The sequence below is a fragment of the Chenopodium album genome, chromosome 24 (genome assembly GCF_948465745.1).
Source record: "Chenopodium album chromosome 24, dcCheAlbu1.1, whole genome shotgun sequence".
Classification (NCBI taxonomy): domain Eukaryota; kingdom Viridiplantae; phylum Streptophyta; class Magnoliopsida; order Caryophyllales; family Amaranthaceae; genus Chenopodium; species Chenopodium album.
The window spans coordinates 7,140,733-7,163,045 of NC_137857.1; the positions used below are offsets into that span (position 1 = coordinate 7,140,733).

The 22,313-nt window shown below is 35.0% G+C and overlaps 1 protein-coding gene across 1 annotated transcript; it reads right to left on the minus strand.

The window, feature by feature from the left end:
* Nucleotides 1-22: 22 nt before the first annotated feature.
* On the minus strand, nucleotides 23-14,877 carry LOC145612532 (uncharacterized). Its single transcript, XM_081667885.1, has 12 exons — nucleotides 13,890-14,877; nucleotides 12,350-12,626; nucleotides 12,000-12,185; nucleotides 10,808-10,945; nucleotides 9,655-10,056; nucleotides 7,222-8,266; nucleotides 6,022-7,133; nucleotides 4,397-4,584; nucleotides 4,121-4,276; nucleotides 2,843-3,077; nucleotides 2,167-2,480; nucleotides 23-741 (listed from the first exon to the last, which is right to left on the minus strand). Exons 1-12 carry the CDS (start codon nucleotides 14,705-14,707, stop codon nucleotides 435-437), a joined length of 5,178 nt encoding a protein of 1,725 aa, XP_081524011.1. The 5' UTR covers nucleotides 14,708-14,877; the 3' UTR covers nucleotides 23-434.
* Between the last annotated feature and the right edge of the window lie 7,436 nt (nucleotides 14,878-22,313).

A 22,313-nucleotide genomic window follows, 5' to 3' on the forward strand; every position in this document is an offset into this window, starting at 1 on the left:
ACTAGTGTAAGTAGGTCCGTAGTACAGGCAAAAATTTCTTGATGAGAGTAAATGTAACAGCTATTTTCATATATACAATTTTGTAAATGTTTTGGTTCAAGTACTATATGCAACATCTTCACTTTACAAATCTATGCTCGCCTTCATTTTCTACAAAAAAATTCTATAAACATTTACATGGCACATAATTTATGCGTATAGAGTATATTTGTCACAATCCTGTTGTTTGAAGCAAATTCTTTTCTGCACTCGTATGCTCAGAAGATGTAGCTGTTATTCACCTCCACTCCCATAATCTTCATTGCAGAAGGTTAAATACTACTACTAGTATACAAATTACAGAAGCAGCCACCATCCATTAACTCTATCAAATGAACTATAAAAGATTCAGATCTCCAACGTAACCCTTCACATTTTGTAGTCAAGCAAAAGCTTCATGCCCTAATAGTTCGAGAAACTCCTTCCTTTAGCCTAGGCTGCCTTGGGTATAGGGCCACTGCTAACAATAATGCAACGAGAAGACCTACTACTCCACTGAATGGCTGGAAGGGGTGCAAACCGATGATCCACCATGGAATCTTTGACAGGTAAACAACAAAACCACTGGTTTGTAAGAAGTAACTGGAGGCCATAAGGCCAGTGCGCAGTCCAATGGGAATGAAAAGGCTGCCTTCCTTTCTTAGTCGAGCCCCAGCAAGACACAAAGATAACAGCCATAGACCAGGAATGGCCTGCCAGGACCTGGGAAATAATGAAAGAAGATTTGTAAGAGCACTGTGTTGGTTGAAGTAAGAAACATGTAGCAAACATCAAGAGGAACAAGATTATAAAATCCTCCGAAGACACGACAAAAAAGAGGCATCATTAAAATTATCAAAGCCTAGGGCCCTAGGAAATACCCAAACCTATGTTAGAGCCGAGCTGAACTCTAACATGACTATACTTTGGATTTGGTTTAATTCTATTGAGTTTGAACTCGAACTCGAACTCGAACTCACCTCCAACTTAGAAATTAAAAATTATGTTCGAACTTGGGTTTTTTTAAAAAAATAATAATAAAATAAAATAAAAAATCAACTTTGTTCCAAGCTCAACTCAATAAAGTATGTTTAAACAATAAGAGTTTGGTTTGATAAAATTTATTCTGACTAGATAAGTCATGTTGGAAATTCTTAATCGTTTTAAACCTAGGTTTAACAATTAAATAAACAATAATATAAATCTGGTATAATATATCTTAAACTAATGAGCCCATGAGCTTTCAAGCAGAGTTTGAGTTTGGCTCATTTAAATTCAAACTATTTTAAGCTCAAGCTTGGCTGATTAACAAACCAAACAAGCTCAAACCAAATTTTGACCAAATCGATTCCAAACAGTTCAATTTATGTCCATTGCTACATTTTATCTTTTAACTAGTGAATAGCCTGGGCGTTGCCCCAAGTTACTACTTCTATAGTTGTGAAAGCTAATTTTTAAGAGCATCTAATACTCCCTCCGTTTTTTTTATTTTTTTATTTGCATCACTTGTGTTTGGGCGGAGTTTTAGGAGAATGACTTTGGTATTATATAATAATGTGAGTGGATGAATAATCTATTATGGTAAAAATAATGTGGGGAACATGGAAGTGAAAGTATGCGAGAGAAATAGTGGAGACCATGAGAGAGAAAATGATAAATTATTTGAGTGGGGTTTAAAGTAAGAGAGAGAAATTATAAAATATAGTATAAAGTTACTATTTATAGAAATGATGAAAAAAAAAACGGAGGTAGTAGTTTGTATGCAGTATGTGTCTTAAACACTTTGTAGTACAATATTATTTATTGTGCAAGGTTGAAGCATAATTGACAATTAGGCTAGATGGTTAAAAATTAACCTTACTTCTAAGAGGTCAAGTGTTCGAACCTTCTAATCCATATATTTTTTTCAATATAGTTGAGACAACATGGAGTATTGTTGGTTGTGCGGATGGTCCGGCATATTGAGGAGTTAAGTGGATGACGTGGCATAATAAGGAGTTGAGTAAGTGATGTGGTGAAATGAAGGGGTCTACGTGGCATATAGACGGTCTTAGGAACGCCTTTTAACAGATTAGTATAGATTTTTGAAAAATAACAGAACATAATACCTTCCAGGTCTGTTTCAAACCATAAAAGTTGCAGACATACCTCTGTGATAATGCAAATGCAAGTCCTGATAGAAGGATTCCAGGATGATAACCAAGGTCTATTGCGATTTCTTCTAACAGCCATGATCTAAAAAGAAGTTCTTCAACAAAAGAAACACCAGCTGCCACGGCAAGTCCTTGTCCAGCGGAAAGAAACAGCTGGCCATGCGCTTTAATTTTGGCACTAAAAGTTAAGGATGTCGAACCAAGACTGGATGGAAAAGAAAGCTTGACAAAGCCAAGATATGCATTCAAAGAGTGTATTGAGATAACCAGCATGACTCCTCCAACCAACCCTATCAAGAAGTGTTGCACCTGTATGTAGAGACAGAATTAATTGAAAAAATACAAACTGACGAGAAACAACAATAAATAAAAAGTTGTCTACTACATTTCACTCTCTATTGTCTTCCTCCTCCCACCTTGCCTTATCAGGATATGGGTCAGAGGAGATGAGCTCAGTCACCAATTAATGCATGCAGCAAACATAACAAGATCCTGGATAATGAACTAAACATAATAATTCATTGCTGCTTCAATACTCGTAAATCAGTTTATTTTTATAGATGAAAACACAAAAAAGTTTTATAGAAGAGTTGCAATAGAAATCATATAAATCTTTGACAATGCTGTAAGATATAATCTGATAGGAGAAGTGACTGCTTCAGAGCTGATACCTTTCTTGGTGATGTAAAATCCAGCCCGTATTGCTTGAATGGATCTTCATACCCTCGTATTCCCTTCCCCCACTGCATGATGAGTATTATGACAGCAGTGTAAAGCCCAACTATGCAAGCTAGCTCGACAATACTAGAGGAGGTATGTGTCAACAAATTCTGAAAAAGTGTAGGCAACAAGGGCACCAGCACTGGAGACCACAAAACTAGCACCATGCCAGAAAATCCAAGTACCCTGTGAAAGACAGGACAGTTAAAAAGCACTGGAGGGTCACTTAGATACATCCCAAAAAAAATGATACTATGGAAATAACATTGCCACAATAATTTCCAATGATATAAACAAAGAAGATGTCAGCTTTTCTAGCCGTGAAGAAAAGAAGTTACAATATAAGAGGAAAAAATGTTACAGGTATCAACATCTGAGGTTCACTAGTTCTGAACGGAATTTATAGGCTTTCAACTAGCTAACTACTGCAGCCATCAGAAGCTATTATTAGATATCTACAGTACATGCCTGTCCAGCTAAAAGATTAGACTCAAAGGTGGTTGAAGATCTAACTAAGCCACAGAAAATATTATGCTTCCTCGTATCAGCTAACAAAACATGTTATTGTAATTTGCAGTATGTTCAGGTTGAAAATAATATATGGATAGTATTGGATACAAATTAAGTAATCAACTAATCATCACTAGTATGCTTTGGACATAGCAATCCATTTTTTAAAGGAGTTTAAAAGTAAAAAACATAATGAATACAGTAAGGAAAGCTCAAATTAGTTGAAAAATATTTAGTTCACCATTCGGAAGGACTGAAGGCACTAAGATTTTGCCATAATCTAGATTGATGGTTGTAGTCAGCTATCAGTGATTTCAGACATTCTACTGAAGAGTCATGATTCCAGCATGTAAGTATTTGCCATTCGTTTAGTCTATCATGTGTAGGACTTTCAAAACGAGGTCAGAACTTGATAAACACCAGGTTGTATCACAATAAACCTAGGACACACAGAGATTTTAAATAGCAGCATATACACTGAATTGTAAAAGATTAGCTATCCAAGATTTAAAGAAGCATCATAATAGCCTGATAATCTCCAGTTCTCCAGAAAAGGGGATGCATTATTTAATGATATCCAAAGAAGGAAATGCAATGGATACAAACTAGTATAGTACACAACAAAGACAAAAGCAAATATGGAGATATGCAATCTTAGTGATTCTCACACACTTATTCAGTGACTTTGGTTTTATTTGAAAAACTTTAACACAAATCACCTCAGAAACAAAGGCTGGTCGGCAATACGTAAAAATGAGAAAAGCTTGTCTGTCAAACTCATAGCACCACGAAGACCACCCCAGAGTAAAGCCAATTTTCCAACAAGCCTTAGCGCGCCACCTCTTTGGCCCAATCCTGCCAGCATTGCAACGATCCTGATAAAAGCAATAGTTCGATTAGATAAACATTCACATACACACTCAAGGAAGGGAGAGAAATTTGAAAAAAGAGGCAGATCAAAATAGAGAAGAAAACGGTAAAAGCCAGAGTCTAACCTATCTTGATCCACAGCTCCATCTTGCGTAGTAGGAACCACTGGACCAGCGACTGACATTGCCTTTTCAGCAAGGCTTGTTACTATATTACTCTGGTCTTTGTCATCTACTGTCTCCTCTTTTTGCACTGATTCACTCTTCATATGTTTATCGTCAGTTTCATAATTGTCGTTTGCCATGAAATCATCCTATGATAATATAAAAGCCAGAAGTCAAAAGGACAGAACAAAACTGTAGAAACAAGATAAGAAGGAGGCCAATGACCAGCAATGAAGCCAACTAAAGTGACAATTATTTCAACCAATATATGGCCTGACATTTAACATCAGCACAATGTGAATGGCGGATAAAATGAAATAACAAGTTAGCCAGTCTGACACTGTATTAGCAGAGCAAAAGATCACTTTAAGCTACACAGATACTTTCAGATTAAAAGCTGAAGATCCATAACTTTAATCTAGGGGGTAAAACAACAAACATTTTGACCTTTAAAATTCCACCAGTGATGAACTCAGACTGGCTGTTGCCTGTCTCCAGTTAAAAGCATTCATTTTTATGCTAAACATTACTACCTTTGTTACTCACAATGGATTGAGTTTTGCACTACTCATAAATTAACTTTGACTACATTTTCTTGCTACCACAAAACAGCAAAGAATTAATCCCGTAATGAATTGGGGTTGGCTAATCAGAGAAAAACAAAACGGAACAAAGATAGAAAATTGATATAATGAAGTGACAAAAAAAACAAGAAAGAAAGAAAATATTGAGAAAAATCGAAGAGAGTGTAAAGTGAAAACCCAAGAAGAGAAAATACTAATAAAAATTGAAAAAGATTTATAAAAGATATTCTAAGCTTCTGCTCAACTCTTTAGTTGTGTAACATAAACATGCCTATATGTTCTTACTAGTACATAAAAAACAAATGTTATAGTGTAATATGTTGTAAGATTTTGATCTTACTGTATATTTTGAAAACATCGACTTTTTTTTATATAATTTTGATCTTACATTATTGCATATATTTATGGTCAATCCTGTGCATTAGCAAGTAGATTATTGCCAGTGTATAGGCACAAAAAAAGTAACTTCCAAATATCGGTATATGTGATCCCCTAATATTTGGCTAAAATCCAAGACTTCCCACAAGTTCTTTCAAAATGGTTGAATGCCATCCTAAAATTTAAAGCTAGAAAGAGATACGTCCATCATTTTAAAAAATGTCAAGCCCAACACTACCGCCACCTCCAATATTGTTTTTTTTTTTTTTAAAAAAAAAAAAAAAAAAAAAAAAAATTACCCATTTTGACTATTCATGTTTGCCTACACAGGGCTTTGAGTCTTTGACCATTAAAAACTTAATAAATAAAAATTATAAATGTTGATAATCGGAACTATACGTTGAGAAGATTTATAGAATCTCACTACACTTTTTTTCTTATCAACAAATCACCAAAAATAATGCGAAATGGCAAAGGGGGTATATTTCAAAAAAAAAAAAAAAAAAAAAAAAAAAAAAAAAAAAAAAAAAAAAAAAAACCCTGAGGGAGTGGTTAGATAAGACCCTTACATCCTGAAGAACAAATGTGTGTAGCAGAAAGAAACTTCAAAACCATAGAAAATACCTGCTGACTTGTTAATAATGCAGAGGCTCCAAGTGCAGCCGTAACAGCGCCAACCATGAGAGTATTCCCATCCAAACCTTTGAACTCCTCCTTATCTACGTCATCTTCACCAGGACCATCTGAGGCACCACTTCCCTTGACTTTTGTCAAATTCTTCTCCGGAGTAAGATCAATCCCATCAATAGGAAGTTGAATGACCTGTTGTGGAAGTATATCATCTGGCTTCAACACACTATATTTAACTTGATCCATGTCCAAAGCTCCAGCAGCTACATCAAAGCAGTTTCTCAGAGAAGCTAAAGTAGAACCAACGATAACACCAATGGGTAGCACTTTTTTCAAGTAGCTGGTATCCTGTAGTACTTCAGATATTGCTTCTACAATAAGGTCACCATTAATAAGCCTACTCCATTCTTGGAAATCAGGGTCTAACCCAGAGAACAAGAGCTCTTGATTATGCTCTACTTCATGTTGGATTGCCAAATAGACAGCTTCTGCCACTGCTTCCATATCTGCTGCTAGAGCAGCATCCATGTCTTCAATGTCTGTTGCATTAAGTCTACGACTAACTTCAACTTTCAGAGAATTAAGTAAAGTGTTCTTAACAAATAATTTTGACCTGTCCGCATTATCACGTTTCACAGATTTGTCATGTGATTTCTGCATCAATTCTTCAGTTGGTTCGTCCTGCGTCTCTTTGTCATGAATGACATATGATGGCTCAATAATGTTATCTATAACATTTTCTTTCTGAGGTAGCTTGGTGTGCTGCCTTTTGTCTTTATTGTCAAATACAGCAACATGTAGTCCACCAGGCTGTTTTAGCAGAAGCAAGTGCCCATCTTCTGGAACATAATTAAGTAATGGAGCAGTAGTTGCATCCATGCCAACATGTTTCACTTTCTGCATCTTTGACAGGATATATTTAGGGACAAACTCTTTGTCCAATGCTTTTACGTTTGATGCTACCGGATTATTGACGATCAGGTTAAGAATCTCAATATTATTCTCTTTGCCAGAAGCTGTCGTTGGACCCATTTTCATACTACCATTGCTATCATGTGCATGAACTGATTCTATATCTAGAGGATTGGTATTTTCTTTATCTTCCCCTGCATCAAGCTGTGAATCAGTAAGATAACCATAGCAATTACACAGGAAGATGTGACAAGTCATGAAACAACCAAACTTAAGTCTTACCATCTGTTTGTTTTTCTAGATGGAGCTCACTACTACTGCCATCCTTCTCAACAACTGAGCCATTAATGGCATCCTTGTTCTCACTTTCTTCATTGACTATGTTTTCAGTACTTTTCTCCTCCAGCTGAGTAATCATATCTTCAAGGACACCAAAAACACTATTGACAGCCACCTGTGTTGAGTCATCCATCCCTGTGAAAGCATCAAAAGCTTGTGAAACACTGAAAGTGGGGCTTTTAGATTCAGGAGCACTATTCTGATCTGGCAGCGGTTGCAAATCTTCACCCTTGGCTTTACTATCACCCTTTCCATTTTCTGATATTTGACTATCGGATGTGGGTGGTGGCGTTGCTTCATCTGTATCTGCTGCCGGTTCAGCAGCTGAGCTTGTTTTATTTTGCTCTTCAGACAAATCCTTGGACTCACCAACAATCTCAGAGATATCACTCTCTGCCTGTTTTGTTTCGTCATCTTGGGACCTAGTACTCGGCGTAACACCTGCTTCAGAGTTGGTGCTACCACCACTGTCGGTAGATGAGTTTATTTTGGCAGTGGTATCAGAAGATTCAGAAGCATCCCCACCAGAATCAACAGGCTGGTCAACATTCTTGGCAGAGGCATCATTATCAGGTTTTTCATCACTATTCTGAGAATCTTTTAAACCTTTTGTCAGTCCTGTATCCCCCTCATTGCTGTCAACTACTTTAGGCTCAGTAGCTTCTTCACTGAGTTTGTTCACATCAGATTGATTGTTATCACTGTTGTCTGATTTAGCATCTCCGGATACTCTGTTTTCTGAAGGTTGATCAATGTTATCAATTTCAGAGTCAGAACGCAAGGCTGCATTTTCTTTATTATCTGATTTCAGAGCAGATGAAGGATCAGCTTTATGGTTAATGCTCAGTAGTGTATCAAGATTCATGTTCTTCCCAGGTGCTTGCAGAATTTCAGAAACAGAAGAAGTAAGTTTGCCACGGACATCCTCAGGGACTGCATCCTGCAACGCCTTAATAAGGGTCTCACCTCGATCAACAGCGGATAGTACCTAGCAAATGAGTGAGATCCATCATAACAAAACAACAAACATAGCTAGAATTCAACTAACAGTATAATAAGTGAAGGTTGCATGCGCATTGAACTGAATCCATCAAAAAAAATAATAATAATAATAAAAAACTAAGGACGCCATCTAAAAGATCCAGACATATGAGCTATTGACGCAGAGAAAAGTAGATATTCACATAAAAGATCATGACCCATGGTGAAGAGGCAATAGCTATATAGTGTGGGTAATTTCATAGATCATACAAATATTCTGCTTCATGTAAGACTCTGAAACTTGTTAAGTTTGTTTTTTCATGATCATTGTTACCCAGCAGGGTGCAGTTTTTTGCACTTCATCATGTACAAGCACATAAACCTTAAAGAATCGTGTCTTAGTCCTAAGGTGCAGTTTATACTCCCAGAAAAACGGCTAAAGTTCTTGAACAAACCAAATCATAGTCACAATACTGCAAACAAAAAATTGCTCTCTTTGTGTTTCAGGGCATGGCACATGGCTCTTGTCACAAACTTGTCAGGTGTAAAGAAGCCTATTGGTTTCAACTAAATTCAACAAATTATTTTATTTTGCCAAGTTCTTTCGTTATATTGGGAGGGGAATTCCAGAGCTCTGGTTAATCTACAAGCTGATCAAACTGGTTATGGGGTTGGTAATTATTACTGAGAATCAAACTGTTGAGAATACTGACTAGAAGCTAGAAATGGTTTAAAGCAGAGCACTTTTAGCTAACAAAACTTCAGATTGGGTGCAGCTTCAAGCCAATGCTTTTAATAATTTTTGAGTCTAATAACCATCAAAATCATGAGGGCAGACAATGTAATATAAATCTGTGTATACAGAAGACAATAGATGGTTCAGTCAGCTTTCCCTCCAGTAGAGATCAATCGTAGATACTTTCATATGTCATTTATAACAAAGGCGAGTCACCCCTACAATCCTATGGTTACAAAGGACTATCTAAACTCGATCAAATGACTATCTAATTCTAAACTATCGTTTACTTTCATTTTTACGGACAAATTATGATAGACCAATCAATAGTTTTTCCGCATCATACTTAACTGGGAACTTCCTCTTTAAAAAGTATTAAGGAAAGTCTTTTTGTATTTATACAATAAAGCTATCCCTTATATGTATGTGACCCCTACAGGACCGCTGCCACAATCCTATAGTGCGATAGAATATCCTCATTAGAGAAACTTAAGATATAATGCTTTTTATCTTCCAAAAATTTAACAATAAAAGCATAAAGTCATATTGGCCTATTTTATTAGAATAAAGATACAAAAGCGCACTTGTTTATTAGCATTATCAAACTCCAGCTTTTACAGAAAATCCCAAGTCTAAAAGGTCAATTTTAAAATAGATACCTTTTTCTTGTCTTCTTCCTTTAATGTCCCAGGCATTGTCACATCAAGCATATTCATAACAACCTGTGCTGTTGGGAGCACTTGACCAGAATCACTTTCTACTGGACTGGTTTCTGTGACTTTAGTGGAATCTTCATCTGAGCTCCCTTTTGAATTCTGGTTTAACATTGAATGAATACTAGGTAGAGTATCAGTCTCTCTCCGCATACCCTTCATTGGATCCACTAATGCATCTGAACTATCTAACTTGGCCAAATTCAAGAGACGGTCAACTCTGCTACTTGTATCAGACGTTCTTCCCTCCACAAGAGCTAAACCTTTTGAAGGTTTGATAGTAACATCTATATCTTGAAGAAGTGGGTGGCGACCCTTTAGTATTCCAAGCTCCACTGCTGTGAGCCACTTCATCATAAATATATTTATCAGATAAACAGTAACAGGGGACAAAAATGTAGCAAACAAGATTTTACATGAACAAAGGATAGAAACATATTTAGAAACAAAAAGTGCCAAACTGATTTTCCCAACAAATGTTTACTTGGATTCCACAAATGGAAGAAAACATAAGCAAAGATCTCTTATAAGGATATTATATAACCAAGCATGATATTTGTAGATCTCATACAAGTTATCATCTAACTAATTACTTATGTAGAACAGAATTCAAATCAAAGATACAATAGATTATTAGAAAGTTTGTAACAACAATATTCAACTTTCGGTTACATTTATGTTGAAAAAAGTCTGATTAGTGAAAATTTTCAATATTTGGTAACAAAGGACTCACTGAGGGTGCAAGCAAAAGGAAAAGAATATCCAGTGCTGGCAATATAACCTATTTTGAAGGGCTATTTTTTTCTTGGAAATTTGTGGTTGCTAATTATGATTTATTTTACTACTTGAAACTTTAGTTTACGTTTCGTTTTACTCTCAGTTTATCCATTAAAAGAATTTATTCTGCAATACAATCACAAAATGTACTACTAGTCTACTACATTGTAACCTGGAGATGAACACCCATCCAACTCTAAATAAAAAGATAAAAGAGAAAAAGTATTCATTCCTTATGCAACAGAAACTCTGCCGTAGCATCAGAACAAGTACAGTTTACAGGAGTAATTAAAAAAATATTGAAGCAGAGGATAATTTTTACCTCAGTTGCCACATGCTGGTACCACGAGATCGTGTTAACAGTAGATGGTAAACATGAGCACAGAAGTAAGCTTGTGAAAGGATTTTCAGCAATCGAGCCACGAGGAATAGAGAACAGTGGCACAGTCCCAGTGTCATTCTGGAAGGGGTGGGAAAGAGATAAAATATATGTGAGCCATAACAACATAAATAACAAGAATTTATATATTATAATAAGCAAGAAAAGGCACATTCATGTCAAATTCCCAAAAAGGAAACAGGATAAAGACCATAATTCTCATTAGGTCTTAGCCACTAATGTCAAGGATATAAAAATCATCGCATTCTAGTCAAAAGAACCCATGAGAAGCTCGGAATTTCCTTACTCTTTATTAGACCTCTTTTCAGTAAGTTAATTTAAAGAAACAAGTGTGTTGGTACCCTTTTTTTTTTTTTTTTTTTTTTTTGAAGAAAAGTGTGTTGGTACCTAGTCAAGAAACTGCTTAAGTAAAACAGAGCAATGACTACAGTGGAGGTTCCCGCTTGAACCGAAACGACTGAATTCAGGGAAAAGGCAGCAGCTAAGTTCAATTTCAGTGCAGGTACGAGTACTTCAATTCACCATTTTTTGTTGCAAAATACACAATTAGTTTTGAACGACCTTAACTTGTGAATTTTTAATCAGAATATGGACGGCAATGAATGATGATGATGATAAAAGAAGTAGAGGAGAGGAGCCTAAAAGAGATTGAGGGTGACGAAAAGCAGGGGATGATTAACCCATGAGGCCATGACCCATTGTGCAGTAATAGAAAAACAAGAGAAGGGGAAATGACGTTTTCTATAATCTTTTTCCTTTTCTCTATTTTAAAATCCTTTTAGTTGTTAGTTCTAGTTTATATATTTCTCTCCTTGATTAAGTTTTGTAATGATGCCCCTTGTGGCTCACATTAAGACACATTACCTAAGCTTTATTTTTCCACCATATCCTATGACGTTATGGTAGAAAATTACAGAGGTTAACCTCCAACTATAGGGTTTTAACGAAAGTTGCTTAAATAAATATAAAGTTGTGTACTTAGATTATCTTATGATTAATTGAATGAGTAACTTTCATTCTTAGCCCTCCTTAAGTTCATGAAAAAAACTCTATGAATTTACGCATAAAAGAACATGTTAAGCATCCATTTGTGCAGTGCCAGAAAATAACACACCTGTACAAATAGTACTGGAACCTTCAGGTTTTCTACCAGCTTTCTGGTGCTAGAATTTGAGTAGAAATCCTCTAGTGAGTCAAATCCAAATGAAACCATGGATATTGCCTCTTCAAAATCACGGACCGATTCAGCTGCCAAAGCCTTTTCCACATCAAAACCTTTCCTCCTACCTTGAAAAAGTTCCTAAAACATAAGGTGTAAAAAACTTAAATACTTGATACCCTACAGAAAATTAACAGCAACAAGTTAACTAGGAAACATCTTAGTTTACAAAATTAGATCACCATTTTATAAACTGGTCAAAAAGATGGTAAAAAATAAAAATTATTAGCAAATTAGAAATCTACCTTGTTAGACTTTAATATATCTATCAAGCCTCCAGTGAGCTTATTATCAATGGTATTGCAGTAAGGAGAAGTCCTGGTGGCTTCATCTAAGTCAAAAGGATTGTCAATGCATGTAGCAGCTGTAAGAGGGGTCTTTTCCCCAGCTTCAGCAAGGTACTTTGTCAGCATATTCGCACCATAACCCAAGCCAACCCCTGTCAATGTAGACCTTGGTCTTGCCTTAGTGATGAACTGTATAGCCGAGCAAATGTCATCACTATCAGCTGCTGTAAATAACCTAGAAAATAAGCAGGTTATGCAATTCATTAATTCATCAGCTTTTTAATAACGAAAGGAAACATCACATCATTCTAAACACAATAGCAGGTACATATAATTCAAATAGAAAAAAATTACATCAGAAATGAGATTTACAAAGAAAGAAAAAATAAAAAGAAAAAGAAATTACAATTAAAAACACAAAGGTATCTCTAGCAAAAAAAAATCCAGACACAAGACAATGAAATTATTAGGGGAATTTGATTATGCACCTCTAAGCTACTCCAGCCGTCCCCAAATATAATTCTCATGTCCCTTGGGCACAAATAAGAGAGAAATTGTTTTGAGATTTGTTGATTAGAGGTGAATAAAAAAAGAAGTTAGTGGGTATAATACTATAATTTTATGCATTGATCATATGGTGAGATGAAGTACCAATTTGTTGATTAAAGATGAACATATATGTTATGGATGATATTCAACCATAGATTGATGACAAGATAATGGCTTGCCATGCTACAACCCAAAATAACCAATATAATTTCGCTACTATAATTCCCATATCAGGAAAGCATTGTAACATACTCCCTTCGTTCGAATTTAGTTTGCCCCTTTCTATTTTGGCAAAGACCCGCTAATTTTTAAATACTTCTCTCTTCCCACTACCAACTGTTAAAGTCCACACACTCTCTCATTCAATTTCAAATATACCCCACTATCTCCAATCAGTCCATCACATCTACCTTTTTATTAAAATATCAATTGATAACCACACTCCAAAGTCCAAAATTACACCTAAAATTATGTTCTTTGACAAGGAGGCAAACTGAATTGGGGCGGAGGGAACATACTCTTTTGAAGCCACAAGATGTCAACTTGTTAAGTAAAAGTTATCACTTAAGTTATGACTAGACCTTCCCAATTTCTCTACTTAAATTGAACTATAGCATATATGAGATCAAGGGAGTGTCCAAACTCCAAATGAGTAGCAAGCTCTATAAGTAAAACCAAGTCAATTCCTCAATTAAGAGGGAGTTACATCAAGTCGTCAAGGTTCCATCCTACCGCGAATTCAGAGCTACATTCTGTATCATAAAGACTTCTCCTTTCAATTCCTAAATGATCAAATAGCAATGTATACTGAAAATTATCATAAGATATAAGCACAACAACTCAAAAGCAACAAAAACACTAACAACTCAAAAACACATTCTTCCAACATATCAAAAAACACATAAACCACAATCAAAACAACAACATCGAAAACTCATCAACGACTCACCGAGCAGTGGTCAACGGAGAACCGGCACACCCCCGAGGGTTCATAACAACCGGAAACAACCCTCGCCGCAAGCATTCCCTCACAAACGACCTCACATTCTCATCCATACTACCATTCGCCGTCCCCGGGATCAATAAAACAGTAGTATCCAATCCACGCTCATCATTCAAATCCAAATTACAAGGCCAATCCAATGAAATCACCCCACCATCTTCAGTCCCAACACAAACCCTCTGATACTCCAAAACCCCATGTTCTCCCTCCTCCTTCTCATCAACGCCGCCATTTTTACTCAATTGAATCCTCCCACTATCTAACCTAACAAAATGCTTCTCCTCCTTCACTAATCTCTCACTCACATCCTCCTCTTCGCCATTTTCGAACGAAATCGAAGGACACCGCAATAGAACAAACCGATTAAAGGGTGTTGGACTAGTGAACAAAATCCATTCCCCAACATCGGAAACCCTAGAATTCGAATTCGGGTTAGAATCCGAATCCGACCCCAAATTCGAATTCGATTGAAGAAGATTATTGTTTCTGAACTTAGAGTAAGAAAGAGCAAAAGCAGAAGCAAACCCTAGAGCAGCAGGTGGAACCCAATTGAGAGGAAGAAGAGAGAGAAAATCAAGCGCAGCTGAAGCAGAAGTAGAAGAAGGTTCTAAAGCGTTTCTAAGAAGCTTAGAATTCTGCTTCAATCGGCGTTTCTTCCATAACCGAAACTCCCGGTTTCGAAACGTTGAATGAAGAAGGTGAGAAGGAGGGAAGAAGGTGAAGTTGGAATTGGGGTTGAGTTGATGTGAAGTGAAAATCGCCATTGAAGAAGAGGAGAGAGAAAGTGATGATGATAAGGAAGAAGAAGAAAAGAGCGTTTTCGAGAAAAATGGCGGGTTTTTGGAGAGTGAAGAAAGTGACGTGGAAAGTATGGGCGATTTGGGGTTTCAAAGGGGGAAAGAGATGTGGAAGGAAATAAGCGGTTTAGAGTGGCGTTTTGGGTTGTGCCAAAGATTTGGAAAATGGAAATGGTCCATGTTTTTATGAGATTGAGTATTGTAAAATTTTGTTGATTTCATTGGACGTAAAGTTGGACATCTGTCTAGTGTTAATGTAGACCGTCAAAAAAAAAAAAATGTAGATGCCGACTTAGGGCCTGTTCACATTTACTTAATTTCAGTTCAGTTCAGTTCAGCTTAATCAGTTCAGCTCCAATCAGTTCTGTTCAGTTCAGTTCAGTTCAGCTCCTAATTTCTCTCTCTCATAAAATATTCAGTTCAGCTCCAATCAGTTCAGTTCAATTTAACTCCAATCAGTTCAGTTCAGTTCAGCTCAGTTCAGTAAATGTGAACAGGCCCTTAATGGTAATGGTTTGTAGATGGTAGCGCGATGGTCATTGGATTGTACCTCATTGTAGGGGTGGATCGGAAGGGATAGTATGTCGACGATTAAGTACAACCGTACGTGGAAAAACAATGACTTATAAATGCTATGTTTTATTCACTTGTATTAGGAAAAATAAGTTCATACAAGGTTTAACTCCCTTGAGAGAGAGGGCGAACTCCTTTGCGAGAGAGGGCAGTTCTGTGGCCGACGATTTGATTGAAAAGTGTTCAACCTAAAAATTGACGAGGAGGAGGTTGAAATTGTGGACTTTGGTGAGGTTGATTTGACTGAACAAGATCGATGTCAGGGTTTCGTTGATGCTTGTTGGGAAATTATTGACAAACCGGAGTGTGAATGCTGAAGCATTCAAACGAACAATTATTTGGTCCGGGTCGATGAAGGGGAAGGTTGTAATTCGAAATATTGGTGCAAATATGTTCATTTTCCAGTTCTTCCATTGGAGGGATAAGGAGAAAGTTCTTGTTGGATGTCCTTGGTGTTTCGAACAGAATTTGCTATTAAGGGGACGAACAACTCAACAAGGTGAGTCTAACACATTCCCTTTTTGGATTCGCCTGGAAAATTTGTCGTTCAATTGTCAGACGAATGCTCATGTTAAGGCCATTGCTTGGAATTTAGGAGAAATTGTTGAGACCGAAGAGGATGTTCTAGGTACTGGTAGAGATCATAGAATAAAAGTTATACTAAATGTTAATAAATCCTTGCGACAATATTAAAATGTAAGGAACAAGGAAGGTTATATTGTTAAGAAACCACTAAATATGAAAGGCTTCCTTTCTTTTGCTTCTCTTGTGGAATCATGCATGGGACATAGTAAAAAAGAATGTATTAATATTCCTGATGATGCTCAAAATCAGGGACTTGGGTGGGGGATATGGTTGAAGGCGTCTCTTATGCGAGGTAAAAAAAACATGATTCGTTCTGAAGAGATAAGAGAACTCCATTCTGCAAAGAAGCTGTTGTTTGTGCCAAAACAGTACATAGATGAGGGGGTTGAATTGGATAAGAGAAGGGACGAGCATGGTGAAAAAAGTATGATGGTGGTGGAATCAAGTTGATCGAGACATTTGCTTCACAAATTAATTTTCTTTAATTTTTGACACCATTATGGAGGCTTTAATTATAAGATTTATAACCAAACCAAGTTGAGACGGTTTGCTTCACAAATTAATTTTTTTTTTTTTTTAGGTTCTCATTGTTGTAATAACGACATTTATATATGCTCTTCTTCCAAACATCTCATAATATAGGGTGTTTGGGTGCCAAAATGGTATCCATTTTGAGCCACATGATACAATTGGGTTCTCAAACCCAATAAGCCAAATATTAATATTTGTCGCCTTAAGTCAATGCTCTTAAGTCTTAACCAACTCATGCGTTGAAAGCTTACCACATGTCACATGGGCCCCACATTATTTACAATCCATGGGTACGTATAAATAGTCCAATTCCCACCATTTTTAGGTATCCATAACTAGCCTCAAGCACAAAATATCTTGCGTAACATTCAATACTCTCTCTTTCTATTAAAAGTACTCACTTAGGTATAAAAAGGGGATTTCTCGGCAAAGCCTCAAGGTATTTGAGATCCCAAACCCCATTTCAAGGGCCTGTTCACTTCAGCTTAATTTCAGTTTAGTTCAGTTCGGTTCAGTTCAGCTCCAATCAGTTCAGTTCAGCTCAATTCAACTCCTAATTTCCTTCTCTCATAAAATATTCATTTTAGCTCTATTCAGTTCAGTTTAGTTCAGTTCAGCTCCTAATTTCCTTCTCTCATAAAATATTCATTTCAATTCAATTCAATTCAATTCAGCTCCAATCAGTTCAGTTCAGCTCAGCTTCAATCAGTTCAGTTCAGTTCAGCTCACCTTCAATCAGTTCAGTTCAGCTCAGCTTCAATCAGTTCAGTTCAGTTCAGCTCAGCTTCAATCAGTTCAGTTCAGTTCAGTTCAGCTCAGCTTCAATCAGTTCAGTTCAGTTCAGTTCAGCTCAGCTTCAATCAGTTCAGTTCAGTTCAGTTCAGCTCAGCTTCAATCAGTTCAGTTCAGTTCAGCTCAGCTTCAATCAATTCAGTTCAGTTCAGTTCAGCTCATTTCAGTAAATGTGAATAGGCCCTTAGCCATAGGAAGACAAAATTTATCCCAACTGTGCAAATGCACCTTCCTTGCATTCTCCCTCGAACCCCACCAAAATTGATTAAGAAGAATGTGAATTTCATCAGTAAGACCCTCCAAAATTTTAAAAATATTCATCACACATGTTGGAATAGCCTGTGCCACCGCTTTAATGAGTACTTCCTTTCCCGGCATTGCATGACATCAATCTCTCCTTCCACCCACTTCCATATTCTCTCCATAAGGCACGCAAAAACAAATTTTTTAGACTTATCAGAAGCTTCAATATTTCTCATGTTTATCCACCTCTGACCTCCCCAACACCAAGAGTGACAATAATCTCTTGTTATCATGCACTCCAAACACATTTACTGAAAGGCCACTTCTGTCTTACTCAAATTCACTTTTTGACCAAAATAGGCCAGCTTACGTGCTCTGCTGTGCTGGAAATCCTTTGCCCAAAGACTTTTGGACTGAGCTGTCTTCAGCCCACCTAACTAGGTACTTTCTTTAATTAGTCCACATTGTTTTTAACTGTATCCAACCTCTTTGGAAGATGATGTTGCCAAAATCTTGAATAGAAAATTATGCTTTGTCACGCAACACAAACAAGTAGTGCAACTACTTTAATCCATGGGAATCCTAATGAGCTAATCCTAAAAGGAAGATTGTTACTATTTCTCTATCTAAGACCTAAAACTTGTCCTAATCCAAGATTAGGGAGGGACTACAGAACTAATTCCAAGCTAATAAGCTTTAATTTTACACCTAAACTGAGAACCAAGGGAATTCGTATACCAAGTTTCCCTTACACTCCGACTTGGTCATGACAACAAAGCAGGGGTGGTTCAAAGCTGCAGAGCATGTGCAAGCCTGCAAGGTGGTCGATCGCATAGGGCCCCCAAGTAAAACTATTATAAATGAGCCCCAGTTTTTTAATTTAGTAACATATTTTTCCTCAAAAAAAGATTTTAGTGTTTTGTCAAAAAAAAAAAAAAAAAAATAAATAAAGATTTTAGTGCTCAATTTAATAAAATTACACCGTGTCACTTTCAGTGTTAGCATTTGTAGCTCCGCCTCTGCAACAGAGTGTTTACAATCTTGCCTACATACTTTAATTAGTAAACTCATACTAAAAATGTATCAAAACAAGATCGACTGATCACTGATAATCAGATTTTCAGATTTTATTATATGCTTGGTAATAAGACAAGGACGATGATCAAATTATGGAAGACAACTATCACGTACTACACCAAATTCTTATACAAAAACCTTAATTTGGTTCTGCTTGATAGATTAATCATTCAATTCATAAGCATCAAGCTGAGTGATCTTGATATATTTGTAGATCTTTGGCTCTCCAAATATAAGCATGATTATTATTATGTCTCAATAGCAGACTCAAACTTGGACTATTTGGTTGGTCGAAATTAATTGATGGATGGAGCTAACTTTTATTAATATTGTCACAACGTTATTTGATATTTTGATCCATTTAAAAGTGTACATATACATTTTGTCACTAAGTTCCTAGATCAAATAATTGAATCAAAATTATTTAATCAATAAATTGATTAATTCACTAAATATATATTATGTACTACTGTCTCTTGCTTACAAAATACCATACTCTTCATAACATTTACACCGATAATATATTATGCTCACTTTTGAGAAGATAGAAATATATGTTACTAAAAACTAAATTGATGGTTGAAGCCTAATAAAATATACAGTAATTTATTCAACTATCAAAAATATAAATTAAAGTATCAATATTATATTTGTGAAGTTTTTAAATACGAGCAACTTTCCAACCAAATATTGTAAATTTGTAATTAAATATAGGATAAAAGCCATAGAGAAAAATTCTAACATAGTAAAAAACATATACACATTAAATTTAATTAAAAAAAGATGCTCTTTAATTGTATAAACTTTTTAACTATTTATTATCTTCCCATCCCATGCATAGAAATTTGATATGCTTTAATTTAATTTGATGAAATTATTGTTCATATAGAAAGATAAAATAGGCATGGACCATGATTATTTATTAACTAATATTGTTTTAATTATACGACCATGCACATATAATAATGTATTCCTTGCACTTTGTTCTTTAATTAAACTAGGTTGCATGAAAATCCTTCTTCCACCATACCTTCCTCAACAACTAACAGGCAACAACACATATGTATGTCGTTTATGGTATTACTTTATGCATAAGCAACAAAAATTGCCTCAAATATTTGATCAAATAATATGTACATTGCACCTAAATTAATTGTACCAACCAATTTTATTCAACCTTAGGTTATATTCTTATAAACTCGTTGCATTAAAGTTTCACATGGGAAAGGTATGGAGCACTTCATAGATACAACTCTCAAATTATACTTGTTATGCTTCATCGTTCGTTTTGTCTCTTGAATTTCGTTTTCTCCTGCTGGCTTCCTCGCTCTTTCTAGAATCTCAACTTGATAGATTTTGCTTACTTGTATGAACGAGTGTATCTATGTTTATGTGCAGTATATGCAACGAGTACGTAAAATCACCCCAAATTTGTAAATATCACCATAAATCACATAAATTTATTACAAAGTACGTCTATTTTCAAAGATTAAACTTATGTTGAGTAATATTAAGAAACTTAATTAGATTAAAAAAAAATTCTAAACTACTGAACTTATTTAACCTAGTTAACTCTAATATCACCTTACGTACGTTTAAACCTAATTGGACCCATCTAAGTAATCAACCTTAATTAGACTTAAATTAAAACTTATACTTTAAGTTAAAGAGAACACGATCTTTAAGTAAGATAGTATGCATACATTGATCATTAATTTTTTATATATACTTCGCACAAATTTGTTTTCTATACAGTATACTCATTATTGTGTAGTTAGTTCTAGTAGAAATAAAATGTCACAATACACATGTGTATGCGCCGCCACTTTGATTTGATTTTTGATACGGAGCGTAGTATTTATGATCAACTTGTATGTATAATTGTATATCAGTATTATACATATATATACTCTATAGTATGTAGGAAATTAGGAATAGGATACCATACGTCCACACCCATGTGATCTAAGGTATGTATGTCTTCATATTTTATCGTGTGTGTTCTTTCACCCATGATAAATTATTTGAATGCAACTGTTTCAAAGAATAAGTCAAAAAAATTAAATTAAAAAAAGTACGAGTTTGATATATGGATAGGAGAATATAATGTAATTTAGTAAAGCCGCCTTCAATTATTTATGTTGGTTACATTTGATGTAGTAATTTTTTTTTCTTTTTTTTTATTATTATTATTATTAGGAAACATTTGATGTAGTGATAAAATATACCACATAGGGTAGGATAAAAAAGAGAAGTAAAAGTGAGGTTTGTGTAAGAAAATAATCGGGTTTGTTTGAGAAAAGTAGAAAATTAATCAAAAACTAACACATAAATTATATGTTGTGAGATGCTTGTAATGCCTCGATAATTACTTAGCTTGTAGTTGATAAGTGGAAAACAAACATGTCTATAGAGACGGGATTGGGAGTCAGTTTATAATTGTAAACAGCTACAAATTAAAGCCAATAAAACTAAGTTGATTCAACATGTAAGTCTCTTCTTTAGCTTTAGGTCGTACTTTGCATAAAATTGTAATTGTAATAGCTTTTGTCTTGCTTTAATCCCCATAGTTGTAGTCATTGTCATAGATCGGTAAGCTTTGGTCGGCAATTAGGCAGAATTTCTTAATTAATTGTAGTTAATTATTTGATTTTAATCCCACAAATAGATACACAACATACAAATTTCATACTTATGTATTACGAAGTATTATTTTCAATAATTTAACAATATACACACATTATCAAACGCATTTGGTTATAAAATGGTCGATGAAAGTGACATGCATGTGCATATATAAATAGCATCAAATTTATCCAAAGCTTAATGCCATACATTATATTCAAGTGATTCAACAATCAAGCTAATATGTGCTCCTAATCAGGATTATATAATTGTTTATATACGTCTAAGATTAATTAAGACAGAACGTCTACATATTGTTGAGATCAGATACATTTCATATTCTTCCAATTATAGTTAGATCCAATAATCGCCGCTAATTTTGTCTAAGATTGACTAATCATAATTAATTAATCAAATTAACAACATTAATTATGCAGCCACATACACTGACTCTCCTTAACACCCGAAAGACACATAACATTGTTTTGTTTGTTTGTGATGATTTATCCTTCTTGTTTTAGAAAGTATAATAACAACAATTAGCCAAACACATTGTCCTAAACCTACATTTTATGATAATTCGATCTTCAAAATACTTGTGTTATCGGTATTTATTCTATGTAAGAGCTAATATGAATGAAAACATAACCGATATAATATAAGACAACAAACAACGTAATTTTTTTAATTATCTCAAAATAGTATATGCTGATATATAGATAATTGGACAATTAAAATTGTTAAAATAATGAAAGTAATGTTTGGAGCAAATAATATGCAGCAATGCAGCCAAAATCTTCCATCTGAAGTAAAATAACAACTCAAGTAACAACAATGTCCCACAATTTTCCTTACAATAATTCATTCTTTGTTTTCTTCTTTATTTCTTTTTTAATTCCTAATATAATAATTTGTCTTCTCAAAGCCATAATCATTAATATTATTACATAGTATTAGTATCATTAATATTTTTTTGTATTATATTAAATTATGCTCTTGATCCAACACAATAATTTATATTTTTGAATAACAACAAAACTAAACTCTCAACCTTTTTCTATAAATACTTCAAAAACTCCACACAATTCTCACCATCACATCTTCTCTCTTACTACAAAAAAAATACCTACTTTTCTAATAAGCCTTA

Excerpts from the sequence above, each read along its gene's own strand:
- LOC145612532 (XM_081667885.1), bottom strand. The coding sequence starts at position 14,707 with ATGGCGATTTTCACTTCACATCAACTCAACCCCAATTCCAACTTCACC. Across the intron at positions 7,134-7,221 it reads TCTAGAAAAACAAACAGATG|GGGAAGATAAAGAAAATACC; the intron begins GTAAGACTTAAG and ends AGCTTGATGCAG. Across the intron at positions 4,277-4,396 it reads GGAGCTGTGGATCAAGATAG|GATCGTTGCAATGCTGGCAG; the intron begins GTTAGACTCTGG and ends TGCTTTTATCAG.